The sequence below is a fragment of the Notolabrus celidotus genome, chromosome 3 (assembly GCF_009762535.1).
Source record: "Notolabrus celidotus isolate fNotCel1 chromosome 3, fNotCel1.pri, whole genome shotgun sequence".
In the NCBI taxonomy this organism is placed as follows: Eukaryota; Metazoa; Chordata; class Actinopteri; order Labriformes; family Labridae; genus Notolabrus; species Notolabrus celidotus.
Window position 1 is genome coordinate 2572751 of NC_048274.1, and position 22211 is coordinate 2594961.

At 43.9% G+C, this 22211-nt stretch overlaps 1 protein-coding gene across 2 annotated transcripts in view; it reads left to right on the plus strand.

Moving 5' to 3' along the window:
• Positions 1 to 22211, plus strand: part of mapk8ip1b (mitogen-activated protein kinase 8 interacting protein 1b) — a 76283-nt gene that overhangs the window by 15005 nt on the left and 39067 nt on the right. The window contains exons 1-2 of one of the 2 annotated variants that reach the window (XM_034679045.1): positions 416 to 501; positions 11095 to 11206. In XM_034679045.1, coding sequence (XP_034534936.1) covers positions 446 to 501; positions 11095 to 11206 — 168 coding nt within the window. In that variant the 5' untranslated portion in view covers positions 416 to 445. Of the gene's footprint in view, positions 1 to 415; positions 502 to 11094; positions 11207 to 22211 lie in introns of those variants that run through there. The other variant, XM_034679037.1, reaches the window with a different exon arrangement.

The following is a 22211-nucleotide window of genomic DNA, read 5'->3' on the forward strand; positions in this document are numbered from 1 at the left end:
TGCTCACCGGTTAGAGTAAACAGAGAGAGAGAGAGAGAGAGAGAGAGAGAGAGAGAGAGAGAGAAAGAGGGAAGGACTGAGAGAGAGGAGCAGATTATATAACACTCTTCCTCTGTGGCAGATTCAGCTCCTCTGCTTGGAATTATTCCCCCTCTTCCTCACTCTCTCTCCTCCGGTAGAGAGCAGCAGCAGCAGCAGCAGCAGCAGCAGCAGGAGGAAGACTCTGAATTAGATGCTGTTCCCATCGAACCGAACGAGCTGCACCCCTCCTCCTCCTTCCCCTTCTCCTTTCCTCTCCTCCTCCGACTCTCTTACTGCTTGCTCCTCCCTCTCTCCCGCCCTCTCTTCTTCTACTTTCTATCCCTCCTGCTCCCTCTCTTCTTCCTCCTCCTCCTCCTCCCCTCCTCCTCTCTTCTTGGCTGTGGATGCCCTCCTCACTTACAGTATGGACTCGGGAGGGGAAGGAGAAGAGGGCTGGATGGAGGACCAGTGGGAGAAATGGTAGGGAATCTCTCTTTTCCTTCTCTCTGTGGGTTCTCTCTCTCTCTCTGTGGGTGTGCAGCAACATGGCTGTGTGTGACCTTGTGAGTGTTTTTACTGCTAACATGCCTGCTCTCTTGCTACATGTCGCCTCCTTGCATCTCAGGGCAGGGTTGCCCTTGAAGGAGAGTGGAGGCATATGTTTGTGTTTGTGTTGAAGGAGGAGTGAGGGAGCAGGCTGCACAGGTTGCTGGTTTCTGTGGACAAAAATAGGACCTGAGAGGTGTCGATGTAAGAGAAGCAACGTGTGTCTTCAGAGTTTGTTTTCATACAGCAGATGATGATGATGATGGTCATGTAGGAGGTATCCGGGTGAGGTGAATCTTGACAGGACAGTCCTGATCCTTGTCCTGGTCCTGTCCTTGCAGGAGGACGACGCCGATGAATGACAGACAGTGTGCAGGCGTGTAATCTCTCAGTGGGAGCATAAATCAATGGGGTAACATGAGGAAAAGACGAGCAAGGGGAGCACATGCATGTTCTGTGAAAGCTTTAGGCACAACGTATATGGAGTTTTAGGAGATTGCATGAAACCAGCTCAGCATAGATGCTAGTCCTGAGCCTGTAGCTAAGCTAGAAGTGTGAAAATATTCAGAGTTGTGTGGGAAGCATTGCAACTGTCAAGCTTGCATGCGCCAGCACACATTACAAAAAACGGGTGAAAAAGAAGAAACATCTCAGTGGATCAGATTCCTTTTTGCCACTTTTTTTGGGTTTGCCTTGTTTTTTATTTTTCATGGGGGATTCGGGGTTTGTAATTAGCACCTCATTTCCATTTCCTCTGCAGTTTTTTCATGCATCCTAACTCCAGAGGCTTCTTCTGAGGAGTCTTCACTCTACTGTGACCTTATCTCTCTGCATACTGCAAGATATACTTTCTGCTGCCAGGAATACAACAGCTTTGAGGGTTCTGGTGAGAACCAGGATGAACAAACCCTCCTCTGACCTTGTGTGTTATTCGTAAACCAAAACTGCATTCAAAATTTGCAAAGCAAGCGATAAATAAATACATCACTGTTTGTTATCAGGGCCAGAGCTGGACTCTGATAAAGACTAATGAGCCGGCCGGGCCCATCCTGTCCTGAGCGTGAGGTCATGCTGTCCTTCATTAACGCCAGCAGAGAGGCGGGCTAAGGAGGCCAGTCTGCTGCCCTGTAACCCCCCACTGCCAGAAAAACGCAGGAGTTTAGCCCAAATCCTCAGCGAGAGACACTGTAACATCCGTCCTGCTGTGCTGATGCCCTCTGATGTCATTTACAACACAAACCGTCGACATGCTGGCTGGGATGTCACGTTTCTGAGGGGATGTCTTCAAATCCCGACGATACACAGCAGATGTTGTTCTGTCAGTCATGAGGATCCAGACGTCTTATTAGCAGCAGATTATTCCTGAGAATAACTTCACGTGTGGTTTGAAACCAAAGTCGTGTGAGTGAAAGAAAAGGATCAATACTCTTATTCCACCCTTTGAATCCTTTTGTCTGTCATGTCTTCTGTCTGTGATGCCCCCTCACACAAAGTGTCTGTACCTGCACTTTCCATAATCATGGGTTCACAGAGCTTAAAGTCAAATGTAAAGTGAGGTAATGGGAAAAAAGATCATACATGCTTAGAATAGGCTCCAAATCACTGGATAGCTCATGAAGTATTAAAACCACCCTCGAGAGGTGGACTGAAGGCTTAAGACTCATTATAATTAAAATGAACTGACAAGAATCTTGTGAAAAGAATTCATATTTCATGAGATGCTCTGGGTGTCGGTCTGTCAGAGCTGGATTTTTAAGAACTCTGTTCTTAGATGTGCCTGATGTCGTTCCAGCACTGAGCTATGATTTTTACACTGTGTTACACGATTGCAGTTTTCTTTGTTTATTTTTAGCATGTAGCATGTAGCATTAGGGTCTATCAGTCCAGTTACCATACGGATCAAGCTTGGATTGCCATGACCCGGATGATTGAGAACCTTTAGACACAGACACGTAGCATTAGGTCCTGTCTTCATAGGTTTCAGATTTTTACACAGTGGATTCTTGGATAGTGATAACTTCTAGAGACACATGCTCTAGCTGTTTAAATTAATATTTCAAGTCAACTCACTGACTAGTCTGAAGGAAAGAAAACACCAAGTAAACAGTCCAAACTGAGCACACATGGTTTGCAGGGTGTGGCTAACACTTGCAGAGCTAGCACCACCAGGCTTCAGTCCTCCTTGCAGTTTAACGTCCACATGCCGGTTCAGGTTACAAAGTCTACAAACTACAAAATAACACCACGCTATGTGATGCCATCTGTTATCTGTGCTTGTTTACATCTGGGTCGTAGAGCATTATGGCAGCTTAGACATTACATACACTACCAGTCAAAAGTTTGGACACACCTTCTCATTCAATTGTTTTTATTTATCTTAACTATTTTCAACATTGTAGATTAATACTGAAGACATCAAAACTATGAAATAATCTGGTTTAGCCATAATCTGGATTACAACAGTAGTCAAATAGGGCTATCCATTGTGTGCTAACCCTACCTCTGAACAACACAACTGATGGTCTCAAACACATTAAGAAGGCAAGTCATTCTACAAATGAACTCTTGACAAGGCTCATGTTAATCAGAAACCATTCCAGGAGACCACTTCATGAAGCAGACTGAGAGAATACCAAGAGTGTGCAAAGCTGTCATGAAGGAAAAAGGGGGCTACTTTACAGAATCTAAAATATAAAACATATTCTGCTTTGTTTAACACTTTTTTGCTCATTAAATAATTCCATATATTAATACATAAAAATAAAATACAAACCCTTGAAATAGAAGGTGTGTCCAAACTTTGGATTGGTAGTGTAGTGACTGGTTCTGGTGCAGGCTAGAGAGAGTGATGGACTAAAACACACACATTACTTACCTGAAGCATATTCAAAGTCTTCACAGAGGAAGCTTCCTAAACATTGTTGAGGTTTTTTGAAACTTAACCCAAACCATCTGTCTCCAACATGAACCGGTGTTACAGTATTTTAAAACTCAAACACAAAGTCACCTCTGTTGTCACAGTGTTGAGATGTGTGCTGCCTCTGACTTTTGTCCAATAGTTTTGGTGCGGTGTCAGAGCGTCAGACGTCCTGAAGGACACAGTTGCTGTTTGGTAGATGAAATCAATTCAGCTCAAGCAACTTCATCAATCTCACAAAGGGGGATTTGGTTTGGAGAGGCCTTTTCAGACAGAAAGGAAAGACGATCTAATAAATACTGATGTCAGACTGATCTACTACTCTACTTTTAAGAGTCTGGTGCTTATCTGATATTTGTTCATCAAACATTATAAACCATGACCTCCTCTCAGCTCGTCTGGCAGGGTCAAGGACTATCACAGTGCTCATATGATAACTACACATGAGTGTCCTTGAGTTTCCTGGTGGTCTTTGGGGTCCTGTGAGGCCAGGATACTCAGAGATGATGATGTTCGTGTCAGCGTGTTGTTACTACGCCCTGACTGATTTGTAGCGTCTCACTTTCAGCGATGATGACACAGTGCATGTGTCACGGAGATCTCTGACCTGCACCGCCCAGCCAGTCTGCTGAGTCAGCGGGCATCGATTGCAGAGGATGCTGCGGGCGTGAGTGAGATGATGTGTACACAACAAGCAGGACGGCAACCTCAGATGAGGCTGATGAGGTTATTTCAGGTCCTGGATATTCCAAGTTATTTTGGGGGTCCATTTAATGTCCGTTCTAGAAAATGTGTGTGTGTGCAAAGTGGTGAGAATTAAGGGTTATCTCAGTGGTTTGGGGGGCAGGTATTTCATTTAACTGCTGTGCACCTTCTATCTACTCCTTTATCACCCCTTTAAATCACATCATTGTTTACTATCAGACAGCGGACGGGCTCTATAGAAGCAGTGGAGATAGGAGATGCAGTGTGTCTGGATTTATTTACAAAACCAAGATAATTTGTTCTCTTTTTTTTTTAAGTGTGAGCTCTGATAATTTGCAATCCCACTCTAAATTAAATGAAGTACTCCTTGGCCCATGTTAACCTTTTTCACCAAGTTTCAGAGATATCAGATCAGCAGGTATTTTTCTGTATTCCCTCAAATTAACAAACATATGCCACCAAGAATGACCTTTTCCTGGAGGTGATATGGCCAAAATGCCCCAAAGCTAATCTTAAAATAACTGCAATGGTTGTGAAGGATGTTTTTTCAATAGTAAAATTCCAAAATTAACTTTTCTAAGAGTTCAGAAGTTTCAGGGAAAAGCAGCTTTAGCCTCAGAACTTCTCAAAACATGGACGTTTCTGGACAGGGGGTTGATCGATCAAATGTTGGTCTGGGGTCTTTTAACTTTAAGAAGCAGTTGGTGAAAAGGTCACCCCTGCTTTCATCGCATCTCTGCTAGTTTACAGTGTTCCCCACACATAGATCACAACAGCTACGTCGTGGCTGCTGCTGTCCCAAAAACATAAAATCTTCACTCTGTTTTCTGATGCCTTCGTCTTTGGTGGAGAGAAAACAGCTGAGACTTTCCTTCACAACCAAAAGAACACTTACGAGTGACTTCCATACTGAGATACTGAAGCAACAAAGTGCAGAGAGGAGGAAAAAGCCAAGCAGTGAAATGGACTCTGCTGCCTCTGGCTGGGCGTGTTCTTGAAAAAGCTGCCAGCTTGGCTTCCTATTCTGATGCTCGGTCGAGGCAGATGGCTGTCTAACATGAGTCTGGTCCCGCTGGAGGTTTCTGCCTGTTAAAAGGAAGTTTTTCCTCACCACTGTAACTAGCTAAATGCTGCAGGGTGCAATGCTCATGGTGGATTAAGATGAGATCAGACTGAGTCTTATCCTGTCTTGGTGTTGGGTCTCTGTTCATAATTTGACATAGAGTGGTCTAGACCTGCTATGGTTGTAAAAGCATCTTGAGATAACGTTTGTTGTGATTTGGTGCTATACAAATAAAGATTGATTGATTGATTCACAGGACAGTACAGTCAGATTCAGGCCAAGTCTCACACAGTTCTCGAAATGAGCTGTTCAGAGAAGCTGGAAACGTGTCTGGTGATTAAACCAAGATCTCATGTAATGACACTTTGCCCATGTTTAATATGGACATCCAATAGTGTAAGATTATATGTCAAAATATGGATCAGCATGATTAGTCTTCTTTAAAGGTGACATATGCAAAATTGACTTTTTAATGGTTCTCTACCTGAAATATGTGTCCCTGTCTACAAACCCCCCGAGAATGAAAAAAATCCATTCTGCCCCTGTTCTGATTTCTCCACCTTTCTGTAAATGTGTGTGAAACGAGCCGTTTCAGACCTCCGTGTTTTTGTTACGTAACAACAATATCCGGTCTGTCACGGAGTCAGAGCTCAGAGCTTGTTCAGCCCATAGACTGTATAAAATAATACTGAATCCCTCCTCCGTTTTTCATTCCCTGCACAAATGTGTGCTAACAAGGAGCTTAGGAAGGAGGCATGCTAGTTGTAGGCTGTCTTAATAAACACAAAGGTCGGTTTTACTCCCCACGTCTGCAGATTTGAAGATCTAGTGGATGATTTTTATTTGTCATGGATAAGTGCTAGCGCTGGTTAGCATAGCCACATAGCTACATGTTCGTAGCTGTGTACCAAGACACACGTCTACATACTGACAAATAAAACAACAAGAAACACTAAATCTGTGACCAATCCTTCAGAAAGGTCCTGCTGCAGGCGCCTCTCCATCAGGATCAGATTCTGGATCAGATTCAGACGGTTGAAGTAACGCGATCTCTGAGCAGCCGTGTATATTCAGCCAACATGTAAACATGAGATCAACGTGCTGGACAGCTGAGGCACGTCCACTTCCTGAGGGGGCGTGGTCAGAGAGAAAACAGACTGTTCTGAAGAGGACTGAAGAAGAGGGTTTTTCAGGCATGCCAAAATCTGATTTCAAAGTGTTTTTTTGAGCATAAACTTTAAAGACATGTTTTGGGGACCTCTTAGACCAATATGTATTGATGAAAAAAGCGTGATATGTCACCTTTAAGAACCTCACCTTGTAATGGGTTTGGTATCTTTCCTCAAATGTACACCCTAGAAATGAAACATCTAGGGTTGCAAAGACCTTTCCATGTAGTGTTACTTAATTATATGAATAATCTAACAATGTCTCAACACTTCTATAGATAGAGTAAACGCCATAACCAAAAAGACCTCTCTGTATAAAGTAGCACAGCTCAACAACACCTTACTGAATTGGTCATAAAATGTCATTTGCACGTCTTCAAAAAAAAACCACGAGAGCATTGTAACCATCAGGCAGAATTTGTTGCAGGTTTGTTGTATCAGGTTTGTAGTTTTTCACACGCTCACTCATCAGACTGATGGTTTTATATTCAGGATGTAGTGGAGTATATTTCAGCCAACCAAGGGAACACCTGATCTTTGGTTCTGTGCACACCTGCAGTGTTGTCGGCTGGGCTGAATGTCCTAGAGATATAACTGACGGTGTTGTTGGTGGGAAGCAGGTGAGGCATCATGTGAGGCATCATGTGAGGCCCGCACCGAGCACCAGGTGGAGGAGAGATCTGCAGGATGAGATGCATTCAGGGGACTTTTTTTTTTTTTAAAGGTCTCATGTTTATTTGATGATTTGTGTCTCTTTCATTGGACTCAGAGGAAACATGTAATCATTTTTGTTGTTTGAGTTACAAATATCAAATTCTTCATGGAGGTTTAAACCGTGACAGGACGGTGCAGCCTGTCTGATGTGAGCGTGCCTGGCGTTATACGCCCTGAGTGTTACCCTGTGAAGTCTGAGCCGTGATGTGTGACAACGTAATTTCCTCGTATTATCCACTCTGTTGGTTTCCTCTAGTGTCTGTGTCCCTGCTTACCCACAATTCACTGCAGCGGAGGGGTCACCCTGTCCAGTCTAGGTGGTTTATCTCCCTGCGCTTCATTTTCTCCTCCCTCCATTCATTGTCGTCCCCATGACTCCCTCCGTCCTGTCACTGTCCGCTGCTTCCATTTAAACTTTCCTCTGGGTTTGATCTACAGCCACGACATCCTTTCCTCTCACCTCTGGTGCAACACTCTGCTCTTTTTGTCCTTGTGACGCTCCAGTTAAAGGTCAAACGTAGCTTTAAGGAGCAGAATAACATGATATATATTGGGCTGATTGGCTCTGATCTTACTTTCCTCTCCTCTCCTCCACATTTATCCTTCTTCCTGTAAGTGATGCTGAAAGCAGGGGGACACTCAGGGAAATATTGATTTTGGTCCTCCTCTGGCATCAGTCAGCAGAGTAATAAATCAGGCTTGTATAGCAAACTGATATGCTCACAGATTTTGCTTTTAAAAGCAGAGGTGTGTCCAGAAACCGAAGACTTCAAATACAGTTGTTCAGTTTAGACGGTTCTCAGATTGCTGCTCGGGTCTGAAGGTTAAAGAGAAGAGCTGCAGAAGAATTGAACTTCCTCTTTTTAAAACTCAACACTAGCTAAACACAGTATCACACAGTCTGCAGGTGAGCTATGTCAAATCGGTTTGCAAAGTGTGTCTAACATTAGCAGAGCTAGCACCACCAGCACAAAGTCCACATGCCTAATGGTTAAACCTTGCTCCATCCTCCAGATTGAAATACTTACACACTGCAAATAAATGTGTCTGGTGCTGAGGAGCAGGGGTTACATTGTTTAATTGTTTGAGCAGAGTATAAACTACAAGACACCGACTCCCCTCTAACAACAGAAAGTCTGCACAGTGTTGGTTTCTTCACTGCTTGATCTTGCCAAAGTTTCCTGTGGTGTGAGGTTTGTTCAGCGTGATTTCACTCTCCCACAGTCTGTGTCTGTTCGGAACAAGATCATGACTGCATGGGCGATACGTATGATTAGATATCATGTTGTATTGGGGAACCTGAAAGACAGCAAATCATGCATTCTGTGGATTGCATGCCAGCCATTAAGTTAGATGGATGATGTACTTGGGTACAGAACTTGTCCTGTAAAAGACACCACAATCAAACAGACAAGAAACAGAAATTACTCCTGCATTGGATGTACCAGGTAGCTTAGCAGCTATTGACAACCATTCCATCGTCGGGCATGTTTGTTTACCTAACAGCCATGTTTGACAGTGAGAGATTTTGCAAGTGTTGAGAGTGTGGACTGTTAGAGTGTGCTGTGTTGGCTGTATCTTTGGCCAAGTTGTTTCCCTGCAGAACTGTTCAATCTATCTACCTTTGATGCAATGTTTGTGTTCTCTGTTGTGGAGACCCCACAACAAAGTTTTCTGCTACTGGTGGATCAGGAAATAGAGACTTCTGCCGGCTGACAAGGTTTTATTTTCTTTGCAAAGAAAAGGTCAATCAAAAAACATGCGGTCAGAATGAAGAAAGACCCAGAACATGGGGAGACTTAAACATTTATACCTGAGGAATGCCCCTTAAGGTATGTTTCACAGTACACCCTTTTGTCTGCTGCAGGTATCTGCACCAGGACAGGGTTGTGTATTCAGGAGGTCTAGAAATCAAAATTTAAAACACATAGGACCTGATATCTTGGTGAGAATGCAGGAGGTGGTGCGTCTCAAGCAGCTGAACACAAAGGAACCGAATCCACCATCACATCTCCCACACTTTTGACATGTAAGCTTTTAAAAACCTTTAAGTTTGGGCCAGACTTCAGTCGACTAAACACACTTATCGTTACTCCACACTGATGTAGAATGACTGAAATTGACTGAAACTGTTGAAATAACACCGACCCTGCAGCTCCATCCAGCTCAAAGCCTGTTGCAGCAAATTATTTCAATTCTCACTTTGCAACTGGACTTTATAGTTGAGTCCCGCAGGCATCAACAGTGAGGGATGGTGCATTTGTTGGAAACTATTTACTGCAGCAGATTAAGTGATTTAAAAGTGCTCCAGTCAGAATCGACCCAAAGTAATTTACAGTCGCTGAGTTCATCTTAATGAAGGAATATGTCAACCAGTACAATCGTGTGCTCTGTTCAAGAGCTTTAACAGTGTTTGTGTCCAAAGAAGCTGTACTGGGCTTTGACTCATTGTTGTTTTTGGTGTTTTTGAATAAATAACATGCAGCAGGAGCGATAAAGTCAGATTTTTTCCCCCCTTAAAGTCTCATGCCTGCTTCAAATCTTTGCATTTAGGTGTCACTTTAGAAACGACAGTAGAAGAACAAACAGAGAAAGAAGGTGATGCTGCAGGTTTTTTGAGTCGGAGGAAGGTTTTTGTATTCACTCAGTGATTTCTGGTCTCCCTCTCTCACCCTTTGATTCATTCTTTCTGTCAGGTGTATTTATTCCCATCTGAGCTCCCTCTCTCCCTTTAGACTGCTGGATTCACATCTTCTCTTTCTTTCTTTCTGTTACTCTCTTTCTTTCTCTCTGTTCATCCTTCAGCTCTTCTCTGTTGCCTCCTTCAGGGCCTCATTATGGAGGTAAACAGCTGCTTCTATTCGGGCTATTTAACTGCCTTACCCATCCTTCGACATGTGATGGCTACAGACAGCCGCAGCTGCGAGTACTTTAGTAAAATGAGGCAGCTGCAGTGTGGCTGCAGCTTGAAATGACATTATATCATCATGGAACAACAGATGGATCATGTCTCTCATACTGCAGTTCACCAAGTCTTACAGACGTGTTGTTCTCATGCACATTGTAGTCACTGTCATCTTCCTGCCTCTAATAACATTTCCCTGCCTTCTTGACTGAGTCTGTTCTGCCCAGGAGGCCGCAGGGTAAATAAATAAAAGGCAGATATGATTACAGAAGGGGAAAACAGAAACATTGTTTACTGGATGATAATTGAATCCTAACACAGACAGCAGGACTCTGAGTCTCTCTGCCCGACGCTGAGGGGACGTCAAGGCTGCAGAATAAAGATGTTTTCCTTCTGATCCTGAAGTTTTGCCCGAGGACATTTGGATACCAGATAAGAAAATGATGAAGATAGGTGCCTCCTTATGTGCTTGACATACAGATCTTGCAATGCTGTGTCTTGCATGGGACAGAAACGCAGGCTAAAGCTTCGCAAGGAGACTGCTTTTCAGTTTGAGAGGTTTGCAGGATATTGAGTAAGACCACCTTTTTGTAGGGCTGGTTGATTAGTCAGATATCATTAACACAACGCCTCACTAGCTTTTCATTCAAAGGGGATATTCTTGTGAACATTTCATGAATTCAACTTCCTGTATGTGATCAAAAATCATCTTTAGTGCGTTCACATCGACTTTAAACTCTTTACAGATGTGGTAAAAACTCTATATCCTCTAAAGAAGGTGTGAGGTCAAGAGATTGCTTCAATGTTGTTGTATCTGTTCCTTGAAACGTGAAATAAGCTTTCATCAGTGATAGTTTAATTCAACTGTGGCGACATGAGCTTGGTACTCATGTTTATGCGTTTAATCTGGACCTGGTTTTGGATTTGCCACCGTGTGAGACACATCATTGGGTCAGCAGCAGATTTGTAGACGTACGATGGCCGCTGCTGAGTTCTAAAGGATTATGATTAAATGTTTCTCCCCTTTCCCCTTCTCTCCCCCCTCTTCACCCAGGTTGACCCACGACATCAGCCTGGATGAGTTCGAAGATGACGACCTGTCGGAGATTACGGAGATCACAGACGAGTGCGGGATGAGCCTCAACTGCAACGGGCCGGATATAAAGGTAAGCCGTCCTCGCAGGAAGCCCGGTCTCTGCAGATTTATTTAAATAAGCTTTGTGTTCTCTCAGGGAGGTCTTTAGCCTCTTCTTAAAACTACTCCTTACTCTGACTCTGACTTATTAAAGGAAACTTACTCAGAGCTGATGGGTTGATTCTCAATGAGCACTTCAGTATTGAGTGTTAGTGGTGCATCTGGCCTCTCCCTGTATTACTTCTTCAACCTTACATCTTCTTTGTGTCCATGCATTGAGATGTAACTCAGGTTTGCATCATCATATACCTCTTTTCGACCAACGCCAACCGGGTTGTATTTCCAGGCTGGTGCTCGCACTGGTTCGGAGCTGGTTGAACTCAACACTGCACCCTAGTGCTGTGCGATATTACGATATAAATCGTAGTGCAATATAAAAACGTCCACCGTACGATATAACCCTCTGTCGTTTATATCGTTATTTTGATGTGTAGGGTATTGGTCTAGCTCTGTTGCTTCACTGACATTGTATGAACGATGATGAATGCAGGTTAATGTAAGCTGCAGCACCGCTACTACTTTGCGGAAGCATTTTTACGTCACACACAACTACAAGTTTACGGCACTGATAGAGCATGGATGTAACAACATGGCAGAAGCGGAGAGCTTAGCGGAAAACAAAGTGGAAACAGAACCGAAAGAGGAGTTGGTGCCGAAAAGAGGGAACCGCAATTCCATGGTTTGGCTTTGGTTTGGTTTTAAAAAGTCGGACACCGACCAGAAAACGGTAATCTGCAAAACATGTCGCCAACAAGTCGTTACGACCGACTCGAACACATTCCACCGTCAGCTGTCCCCACAGCTGCTGCAGATGAATCAGAGCTCCCTGCAGTCAAGAAGGCAAAAAAGAGTTTGTCCAGCTACTTCAAGAAAGCAGCAGCACCCACAGACCAAGGCATCTCCAAGCCAAGTAGAGCATCCATTGAACTGGAGCTCAACATGTACCTGCAGGCAGCTGACCTGGATGCAGAGAAAGATCCTCTTGTATGGTGGAGGCAGCATGAGGTCAACTTCCCATTAGTGGCAAAGCTTGCCAAAAAATACCTATGTGTCCCCGCAACTAGTTCTCCATCTGAGCGGGTCTTCAGTGCTAGTGGGAACATAGTTACATGCAAGAGATCATGTCTCAAGCCTGAAAGAGTTGACCAGCTTGTCTTCCTATATCTCAACCTGTGAAACGTGAAACAAAATGTAAAAAAAGCAACAAGTTATTTTAAGAGGTTTCATTTCATGTCAGAACAAGCCTGACAAACTTGTGTTCATAAAACTCAACCTCTGAAACAGTTCATTTATTGCACTTTTCTATGCACTTTTGTTATGTGCACATACGTGTTAATGCACAAAATGCAATTAGCACTTGTTAAATGTTGGCATACTTGAATGGTACTTCAAGCACTTTATGTTATTGTTATTGTATTTATTTTAATTCTTTGCACTTAAGTGCATTCCTTTAAAACTGGTTGTACTACCAGATATTTTGAATGGTATCCACTGGATATTTGTGTTTTATTTTAATTTGTCTTTTATACATTTTATTATGTTTTTATACATAAAATATGTTTCATAAATAAATTGAAAAATATGAGAGAAAACTGCCATTCATTTCATGTAATTTTAAGGAAAAATACTATATCGGGATATATATCGTTATCAGGATATAAAATCACCTATATCGGGGTATAAAATTTTGTCCATATCGCACAGCACTACTGCACCCGTTTGATTTTCTGCCCGCTTGAGCCCGTGGAAGAGGCACGCCATGACGTCAGATTTACGTGACCGCTTTTCCCAGCAGCGCTTGCGTGAAATTTCCCTCACAACAACGATGGCGGACAGCGGCAGCTTGTCTCCTCGGCCGACCAGAATTTGCCATTTGTGGTACAGGGAGGAAGATTACAGAATTAGCCCCGCTATGTTCATATTTCAATACATTCAAAGCCTTTTTTGAACCCCTTTGTGTGGTTTGTTTGTGGAAGATTGAACACAACATGCAGAGCAAATGACTCAATGATTCAGAACCGATTACATTTTATTGCTTTAACTTATTTCCTCAGTGGTCATGACGCTGTTTAGCCGTTTGAATACTTACCATTTAGTCTGAGGTGAAAGATGGGTCTACAGCCGGCCCGTACGGCTTCAGGTGTGAGCTTTGCGAGGGATGAGCCTCTCCTCTCTGTCCCATTTTGTCCTGAACAGCTGCTGCTCTCCGCTCCCTGCCAGCAGAGAAGACAAGCCAAAGGCAGAGCGGGCTGACAGATGGTGACAGGGACGTTCTGTAAAGGACCTCAAGTTAGATCCTTGGACTGTGTAAATGATGGACATGCCACCACGGCGTCACTCATTGGGCAAATGATCCTTGAGTACAGTAATTATCCACTGCTGTGTTGTTTTTTTCTGGAGACAGAAAAGGAGGACGGAGGTGTAGTGGAGCGAGGGGTCGGCTAACAGGAAGGTAGCAGTGGTTGTTTCATTAGCAGGTGAATGAGCTGGTAAACCCTCATGTTTCCCACAGGGTGAGATTTATGATGGTGGCTGACTACAGCAGTTTGTCTCTCAGATTAAAGAAGCTAGGAGAGCTTGTGCAACGTAACAAATTCCCAGCTCACTCCTCTGAGCCTTCGGTGAGAGAGCGGTGGGTGACCCACACAAAGCATGTAACTTAAGATAATCACTCTCCTGCAACCGCTGCAAAAAAAGCCGACAACAATCCTGACTCCTCTGCCCCAGAACACACTGTAAAATAAACACAGTAGATCTGCTACTTGGTGCAAACATGTCACAACAATACTACAGTATCACTCACAGGCTTCTGAGACGGCCTGTTTGTGCCACAATCGACGCATAGAGACTTTTTATTTATCCAACTTCTGTAAAAATCTCATAGAACACAGTAGAGAGGTTCACTGACTGAATCATCTGTGTGGTCGTTTTGCAAACAGCCATCAGATCCACCTGTCACACAAAGAAACCATGATCTGTAACCTTTACGGCCAAATTCCATCAGATCTGTGTCCGGTCCATCTCTGATCTGTAACAGCTCTGGATCTGATTGGTTTCTATTCTAGTCAATGTGTTAACTTCCACTGGATCCGCTCCATTGCGTTCCGGCTGCGTCTCTAGTCCAGCAGGTCGGAGCCCTCCGGATCAGATACACAAGACTTCTATTTATGAATCTCAACAGAGCAGATGGAGCGGGGACAGGAAGTCAGGTTTCACCAAAACAAAATGAAAACATCCGGTGAATTTTCAGAATAAAACTCTCTGTGTTATCACCAGATCGTATTTCACTTAACTACAACAACAAACCAAAGTCATGATGAGCGGAGCCAGGCCTGGAGTCAACAGGTCAGAGGTTTTCAGAGGACCAGAAAGACAACATGGATGAGGAGAGGAGGAGGAGGAGGAGAATCCTTGATTCAGTGATTACAGGTGGAAAACCTCGGTCACATGACTCCAGCTGTCCGGTGGTCCAGCTGGTGGAAGTCCTGTGTTAGTCTTCATATAATTAATTGTGTGAGTTAAACAAAAATGTACCACACATGTACCTCTCTGCAAACATGTCTATGTCTGCCTTAAGAATGTGCTTTTCATAAGAGGGAGCCTGTTCTTTTTTCTTCTTCCTCTTCTTCTTCTTTTTTGCATTTGGAGCCAGCCCCAAGTGGACACTGGAGGAACTGCGCTTCTGCATTGACTTCATTCTTTTAACACCAGAGGCGGCACCTTCATCAGATCTCACACTATCGTCCTGCATCATCCTTCTTATCTGAATAATTAACTCATGCGTGCACTGACTGTTCAGGTTTTCTGAATTTTTGCACGACCACTGTTGACCCTCGAGCAGTGTTTTATTCAAGGAGTCATTGATAAGAACTGCAGCGAGTGTGTGTGTGTGTGTGTGTGTGTGTGTGTGTGTGTGTGTGTGTGAGAGAGAGAGAAAGGGGAATAGAGAGGGGGATGTGGAGTGGGAGAGAGGCAGGAAATAAGCAGAGGTGAATTTATTATGCTGTCAGATCTCTCCGGCTCTGTTCCCAGTGAAACCATCATCACCTCCTCCTCCTACGTGCAGCTCCTCCACTGTAACCAAGGCAACAGGAGGGTCGAGGGGCGTACTTCAATGTAAAGCAGATGATCGATTTTTCTCCTGATGTGACTCGTAATTGATTGTTAATGAGCTGACGGATTAGGGACTGTTCTGGAATTATTTTTAGGTGAAAAAGCCCGATCTCTTTGCCTCTGCTGCTTCCTGTCCAGGGAGCCAATTACAGCTCAGATTATTGAACGTGAGAACTCTTGGCTGGAGGTGTGTGTATATGTGTGTGTGAGTGTGTGTGAACACTGATGACTCATACCCCTGCAGGGGCCTCGCGGAGACACAAATCCAAAACGGCTCATTGGCAGGTAAACATGAGACAGCTGCGACAGTAACAACAACAACAACAACAACAACAAACACACGTGCTGCTGAGTGTTGTCACTGTCGGGACATGAGACTGTTTGGATTCTGTGTGTGAGGAGCATGTGAGGAATATTTCACCCTGTCTTTTTGTGGGGTTCTTTATAGTCTCATTCTGTGAGGAAAGAGCAGACTCTGCTGGCTGCTCTCAATAATGTGTTTCCCTCCATCCCTCCATCCCTCCATCCCTCTGTTTGATGTCTGTTTTGATGATAATGGATTTCCTCCTCTGTTTGTTCTGTTGTTTCTCACACACACACACACACACAGACAAAGACAATGTTTCCTTTGTTCACCTTTTTTGCTAGTGAAGGTGCAAAATGCTGCTTGAGCTGACTCGCTTCATAAAAAGGCACGGGGAAGACGTCTGCTTTGAAAAGGAGCCTCTCGCGCACACACACACACACACACACTTCTTTAACAGAGTTTGGACACTTTCCAAGTCAGGTTACAGCAATATGAACTATGACTGTGAAGATAACTCAGATGTAAGTTATATGACAGAATAGTTTAGGCAATGCACGTCAAATTGAGTTCATTTATCAGGACTAAAAACCACACAGGTGTATAATAAGGATGGGCAATGTTTTTCGAATATTTGAATATTCATTCACTTTGTAAAATTGGAAGAGTTACTTTGAATATTTTCTCATTTTAAAAGTAAAAATGTTCATCATTTTTACCGGTGCCTGGTTGTAATACAGTATTCCCACCAGATGGTGGCTATAGAGCGTCTTGAAGCTGTTTGCTAACCGCATTAAGTAACAGAAGAAGAAGAATGCTAACTGCATTAAATAGCAAAAGAAGAAGAAAACATTTGCAACAGTCGCTGCGATTTTCTCAGTTTTTGAATCTCACACTACTACACACGTATTTCCAGAGACTGAGCATGGCTGTGTTGCGGCAACACTGTCCAGAGTATGAGGGTGTGGCTGTCGAGCTACAGGTGGGCGGACCTTCCTGGTCACGTGACCAATTTATCAATGAGACGGTGACGCTGTGGTCTTGATTAGCTCAGGCAGACACATGCTGGAGAGGCGAGAAGCCGGGGAAAGACATTCTTGCGAAGTTTTCCCCTTTTTTCCCGTTGAGTTTTGTCGTGTGTTATATATGTCACCTTAAATATGAACTGTTATCCGAAACCCTGAGGGGTAACGAGAAGGAAGCAGCGTGAGCTGGTCCCGGAGCCGTGAATGGTGTTCTGGAAAGAAGTCGGCAAAGGTAAGGTCCGTCTTTTCCCTTTGCCTTTTGCTCGACAGCCACCTGATTCCTTCTTTAGTAAGGCATGGGCAACCAACGCTTGGATGCCCTTGACCGAGCTCGTGCCAGGGTTGTGTTGCCGTGACAGCTGCAAAATTTGAACATAGATGCCACGCCGCTGTGTCACAGCGACTTAAAGATCCAAACAGACGCTGACAGTGCCCGCTACTCACAGCACCTCGTCCTGCTGCTGGTTAATGTGACTGCCACACAAACGGGCTGTGAATGGGACAGGTGTGTGTGTGTGTGTGTGTGTGTGTGTGTGGGGGGGGGGGGGGGGTATTATTGGAATGATCGTTGAATAGATGCCAATGATTATTGAATAGTATTTTGCTATTCTTGCGTCCGCTGAGTTCAGCAACGTGCACCTTCTATGCAGATGTGTAGCTCATTCAAGTACCATCTATCAACACCACCCACCTCACCAGCTTCCCTACATAGCTGTTGAGAGTTGTGAGGTAAAGACAGACCCAGCACCTAAGACCAATTCTGTGAGACTCACGCCGCCTTCCTTGGCTGATTTCTTGATGTCTTAAATCTGAGGAGTCTTTTCAATCAGAGCTGCGCTCCACAAGTGTAGTGAGGAGTACAGTCTAAACCTACTTTTGTAGTATATTGAGATTGCAGCTATATAAATAAACTGGATTGAATTGACCTCATCTATACATTATAAAGTGTGTATTTCTTGCATGCTCTTCAACCTCTCTGCAGCTCTGCTCAGCTTATTCATCCTGTAGCTCATAGTTTTGGTTCTCTAGTTGCACCTTGTTGGTTCAACTGTTGCTGGAAACCTCTAATGCACTTCTCAGGGACAAAACTACAACTCTGGAATGATGACAGTCTCCCTCTGTATCTGATAGATTGGACAGCTGTGTGCTGTCTCTTTAGCATAACATCTCTTTGTGTCCTGTCAAACTGTTCTCAGAGGGCTACTGCTCAGAGTCACAGCTGTATCTCTGCTGTCTTCTTTTCCATTTCTATTTCAAGAGCACAGTGTTTGATGGAGGTCCATCCAATTTAAAAATGCATGAGGAGGGGGTGCAGGGTGCTGGCTGTGGGTGTGGCAGTGAGCTGTGGGTACTTTATGCAGAGCCCTGACTGTATGTACACACACAGTGGTGACCTCATCACCCCAGGGGGGGACACACTGTGCATCTCATCTCATCAATAATGGACGGTCACAGGGAGGCAGCATCGCTCACCACAGACAGGCGTGGTGTCTGTCTCAGCATGGGGAGGGGGCACTTGACAATGCTGTTACAGGTCAAACAGAGGTCCAACAACAATCAGACAATATGAATATATTTTTATTCCCTCCTGTAGAAGACACTTTGATAAAACCTTCAGTTTGTCATCTTCAAGGTAAGAGAGTTTTTTTTGCAAGTTCAAGATGTTTCAGATTCAAGACCCAGGATTATTTTTTGAGGTTTAGATCCTCTCCAGAAAAATAATGGAAGTAAACAAAGCATGCTGTCCAAAGCAAAGAAACAAAAGTAACTTTTGCATTGACAACATTTGGATCTGAAATCATCTGTATCAGTAGAAAAGTACTTCCATTGGTGGCTCGTTTAGAATGTCTGTTTCCACAAAAGTGCAGAAGAATATATTCCATCCCTCCGGCCCTCCATGAGGAATATTCCTAATGCCCAATGGAGATCCAGGGACTGCAAAGTCAGGGTTCTACGAGCCCACAAGTACCCACAAGATGACCCAAGTAAAATCAGAGAAAACACCTTAAACACTCATTAATAAACAAAGAACTTAATCATCAACAAAGATTAACTCAAGACTAAATTAACCAAGCACAACAGAAGTACCAAACCTCTGACTGCAGGGCCATATAGAGTAATCCCCACTTCACAAGCCTCCACCTCTTGAAGGCAGCACTTTGGCTTTTAAACACCCAAGACCTCCTCCTTGGCAATCAGTAGATTCAAGAGGAAAGGGACAAATAGAACAGAGAGAACATACAGGAGTACCAAGGGGTTTGTAGATCTAACCGATCTGGACTTTCTGTCTTAACCTGCATTTCAAATAAGGGAACCAGGTTTACCGTATGTTGTAACGCCCCCTAAATTACCCGGGCTTGTCTTTGCACTTTAAGGGCTACTAACTGACTGATGGAACTCATTCAAAAACCATTCAAAAAGCAAGCAAGCACAGGTTGTCTGGAGATTCATTATTCATTATTAGGATTAGGTACAGCAATTTCTTTAGCTACATAGAAATAAGACAGTCAGTAAGCAAACCTCAAGAAGTGCCACACAGGCCTTAAGACCTGAGAGGCCACAGCATCAAACAGGGCAGCCTGGAGACAACTTGTCCAAGATGGAGCTACGCTGTATATCTCCACAGTGCCGCAGAAGACAAGCAGAGACGCAGAAAGGAGATCACTTCCACCAAAAAGGTCCCACCCAAACCCACAATGGCCACTGCCCACCCATGTCCATACTGCCCCAAAATATGCGGGTCCAGGATCGGCCTCTTCGCCCACCTGAAGACCCACAAGGACCAAGAAGGAGGACAGACATACTCGACCCGAGTGTCCGCCGATGATGATGATGATCTCATGCATATTGTATTTTTTTAAAGTTATATTTTTGGGGGCTTTTGCACCTTTATTCAGAGAGGAGAGGACAGTGGATGGAGCAGGAAACTGGGAGAGAATGAGGGAATGACATGCAGGAAGAGGGCAGCAGGCTGGAATCGAACCCGGGCTGCCTGCTATAAGGGCGCGCAAGTTAACCATTAGGCCAAATCTGCACCCCTCATGCATATTTTAAAGATTAGAAAGAAAGAAAGATTTCCCAGAAAGAAAATAAACATAATGTTTTACTTCATGTTGGGATAAGAAAGAGAGAAAGAAAGAAACCTGAAAACACTTAGTCACTGTAACTTATGCAGACAGGTGAATCACCTTTCTAGCAGGAAGAAGAAGAGGAAGCAAACATTCACTCCTCTAACAGAGCTCTTGCTTTGTGATCTGCATAAGTCTGGTCCTCTGATCTTCACACCTCCTCACATCCTCAAATGTGCTGAAAACACAGAGACTGTCTGATCCAGAGTTTACTTCCTGGTTGAAATGTTTGTTTGTGACGGGGGAGAAAAAAGATGGCTTTCCAAATGCATCTGAATTAGTGGGCGCATGGACGTCTTGATGAAGGGTTATTACGGGGTAGCCGAGGCCCTTGATGTAACATAAAGAGGTTCTGTTCCCTTGAGACATGAAATGACAACATGAATTATCAGGAGCACTCTGTGAGAGTGTGTGAGAGAGGGGAGAGTGCTTCATTTGTGTGTGTGTGTGTGCAGGGTTAATGGATTTGATTAGCCGTCATTTCGTCGTGTTGATGGTTGAAAAGGTCTGTGTCGAGGTGAGGTCAGTTACAACGAGGAGGCAACATTAAACAACGACATACTGATACCTTCAGGGACACACTTCACCAGGTTGAGATTTAAGACTGCTTTCCACGCTCTCATTTCAAGTTCTTCGACTCCTTAAACTAAGTTACTGAAAACAGCATTATGCACTCAGAGCTGAAAGTAGGATCCAAACAAGCATTAAATAGTTTTTATGCCAACAAAGGTAATTACTTTATGCAAATAATCTGAGGCTCTGTATTAAAAGTGCTTCAGTGCTTTAGTAAAAATAGATCTCATTAACCCGGAGTTAAAGAGGAGGGGAGGTTTACAGAGAGAGAGATAGGAAAGAGAAGGAAATGCAGGGGGAGAGCTGAGACACACAGAGAAGGGGGACATGGGATGGGATGGTGTGAGGAGAGGAGAGGGGGGGGCTGCAAAACAGTTTCAAGAAGAGAAGGAGGCCTATTGCCATGGCAACAGTGTTTCTCTCACCTACTGCATGTGTCAGAGCTGAAAATACATGCAACACAGTGTTGGCGTGCCTCCATGGTTACTGCTCGCGTCATCTGGTCCACACATGGGAACGGCGGAGAGGATGCTGCTTCAGCAACACAAACAGGAGCCATGAGAAGCTCCTGTGTCTGTCACCGGTCCTGTTTACAGCATCACTTCCTCTCATATGTTGTTGTTTACTCGGATCATTTGATATTTCATTATGATAAAAAGAAAGGATTTGCATGTTTAGTTGACTAACGATGAAAATGTTGTCACCCTCTCTAGTTGGCACCAGAATTTCTTGAGGGTTTAATAGATTATTCATATTTGTATTGTTATTGTAGGCCTGGATTTACCATCATATGTTGAATCTAAGCTGTAGCACAACCATCTGCCACTAGCAGGGCTATAGCTCTGGCTTATGGTAGCTGCCATAATGCTACAATGCTCTACTACCTGGATGTAAACAAGCACAGTTGACAGAAGGCACCTTGTTGTGTGGAGGTTCATCAGTGGTTGGATCTAGAAAATGGAGATAAAGTTGTATGTATGCAGGCTGCATCGTGTGAGACATGCGTGTACAGGCATGTGGACATTTACCTGCAGGGAGGACCGATGGCTCGTGGTGCTGGTTCTGCAAACGTTAGCCACACTCTACAAACCAATTTGACACTCTGTGATCCTGTGTTTAGCCATATTAAATATAAAGTGCTCAATTTGAACTGTTGTTAGGTGTTCTCTTACCTTTAGGAAAATCCCTGTTAAAAGCACAACCTTGAAGAATGTATATGGTTGTCAAAATTATAAGTGAGGAAGTTGCTTCATCAACACTAACAAAACAGAAACCAACTAAACATAAACATCCATCAATGAATTTAGGCCTATTTCAGTCTACTTTTTGGTCTCCCCCAACTCCTGGGAAATATAAAGCTTTGTGACCAAGAGGAAACTTGAAAAGCCTAAGGGGATCTGTTGGTGTTTTATGTGAGGGTAAATGTTCTTGACATGGCCTGGGTCGACTTGTCCTCTTGGAGTGAGTTGTCAATACAATTTTTGGGGGGTTTTTTAAGTTATATTTTTGGGGCATTTCCGCCTTTATTGATAGGACAGCTGAAGAGACAGGTAAAGTGGGGAGCAGAGAATGAGGTAAGACATGCAGCAAATGGTCGTGGCTGGGAACTGAACCAGTGACCTCTGCAACGTGCACTATAGCACCGTGTTTAGGCCGCATAGACCGCTAAGCCACCGGCACCTGTAATTATAATTTCAATTCCTTTTGTGTTCAACCACTTGAGATGCCCCATCTCCTGCTTTCTCACCAAGATACCAGGTCCTTTTGTGTTTTAAATTGTGATGTCTAGACCTCTTTAACCTCCCGCCTGGATACAAAACCCTGTTCCGGTGC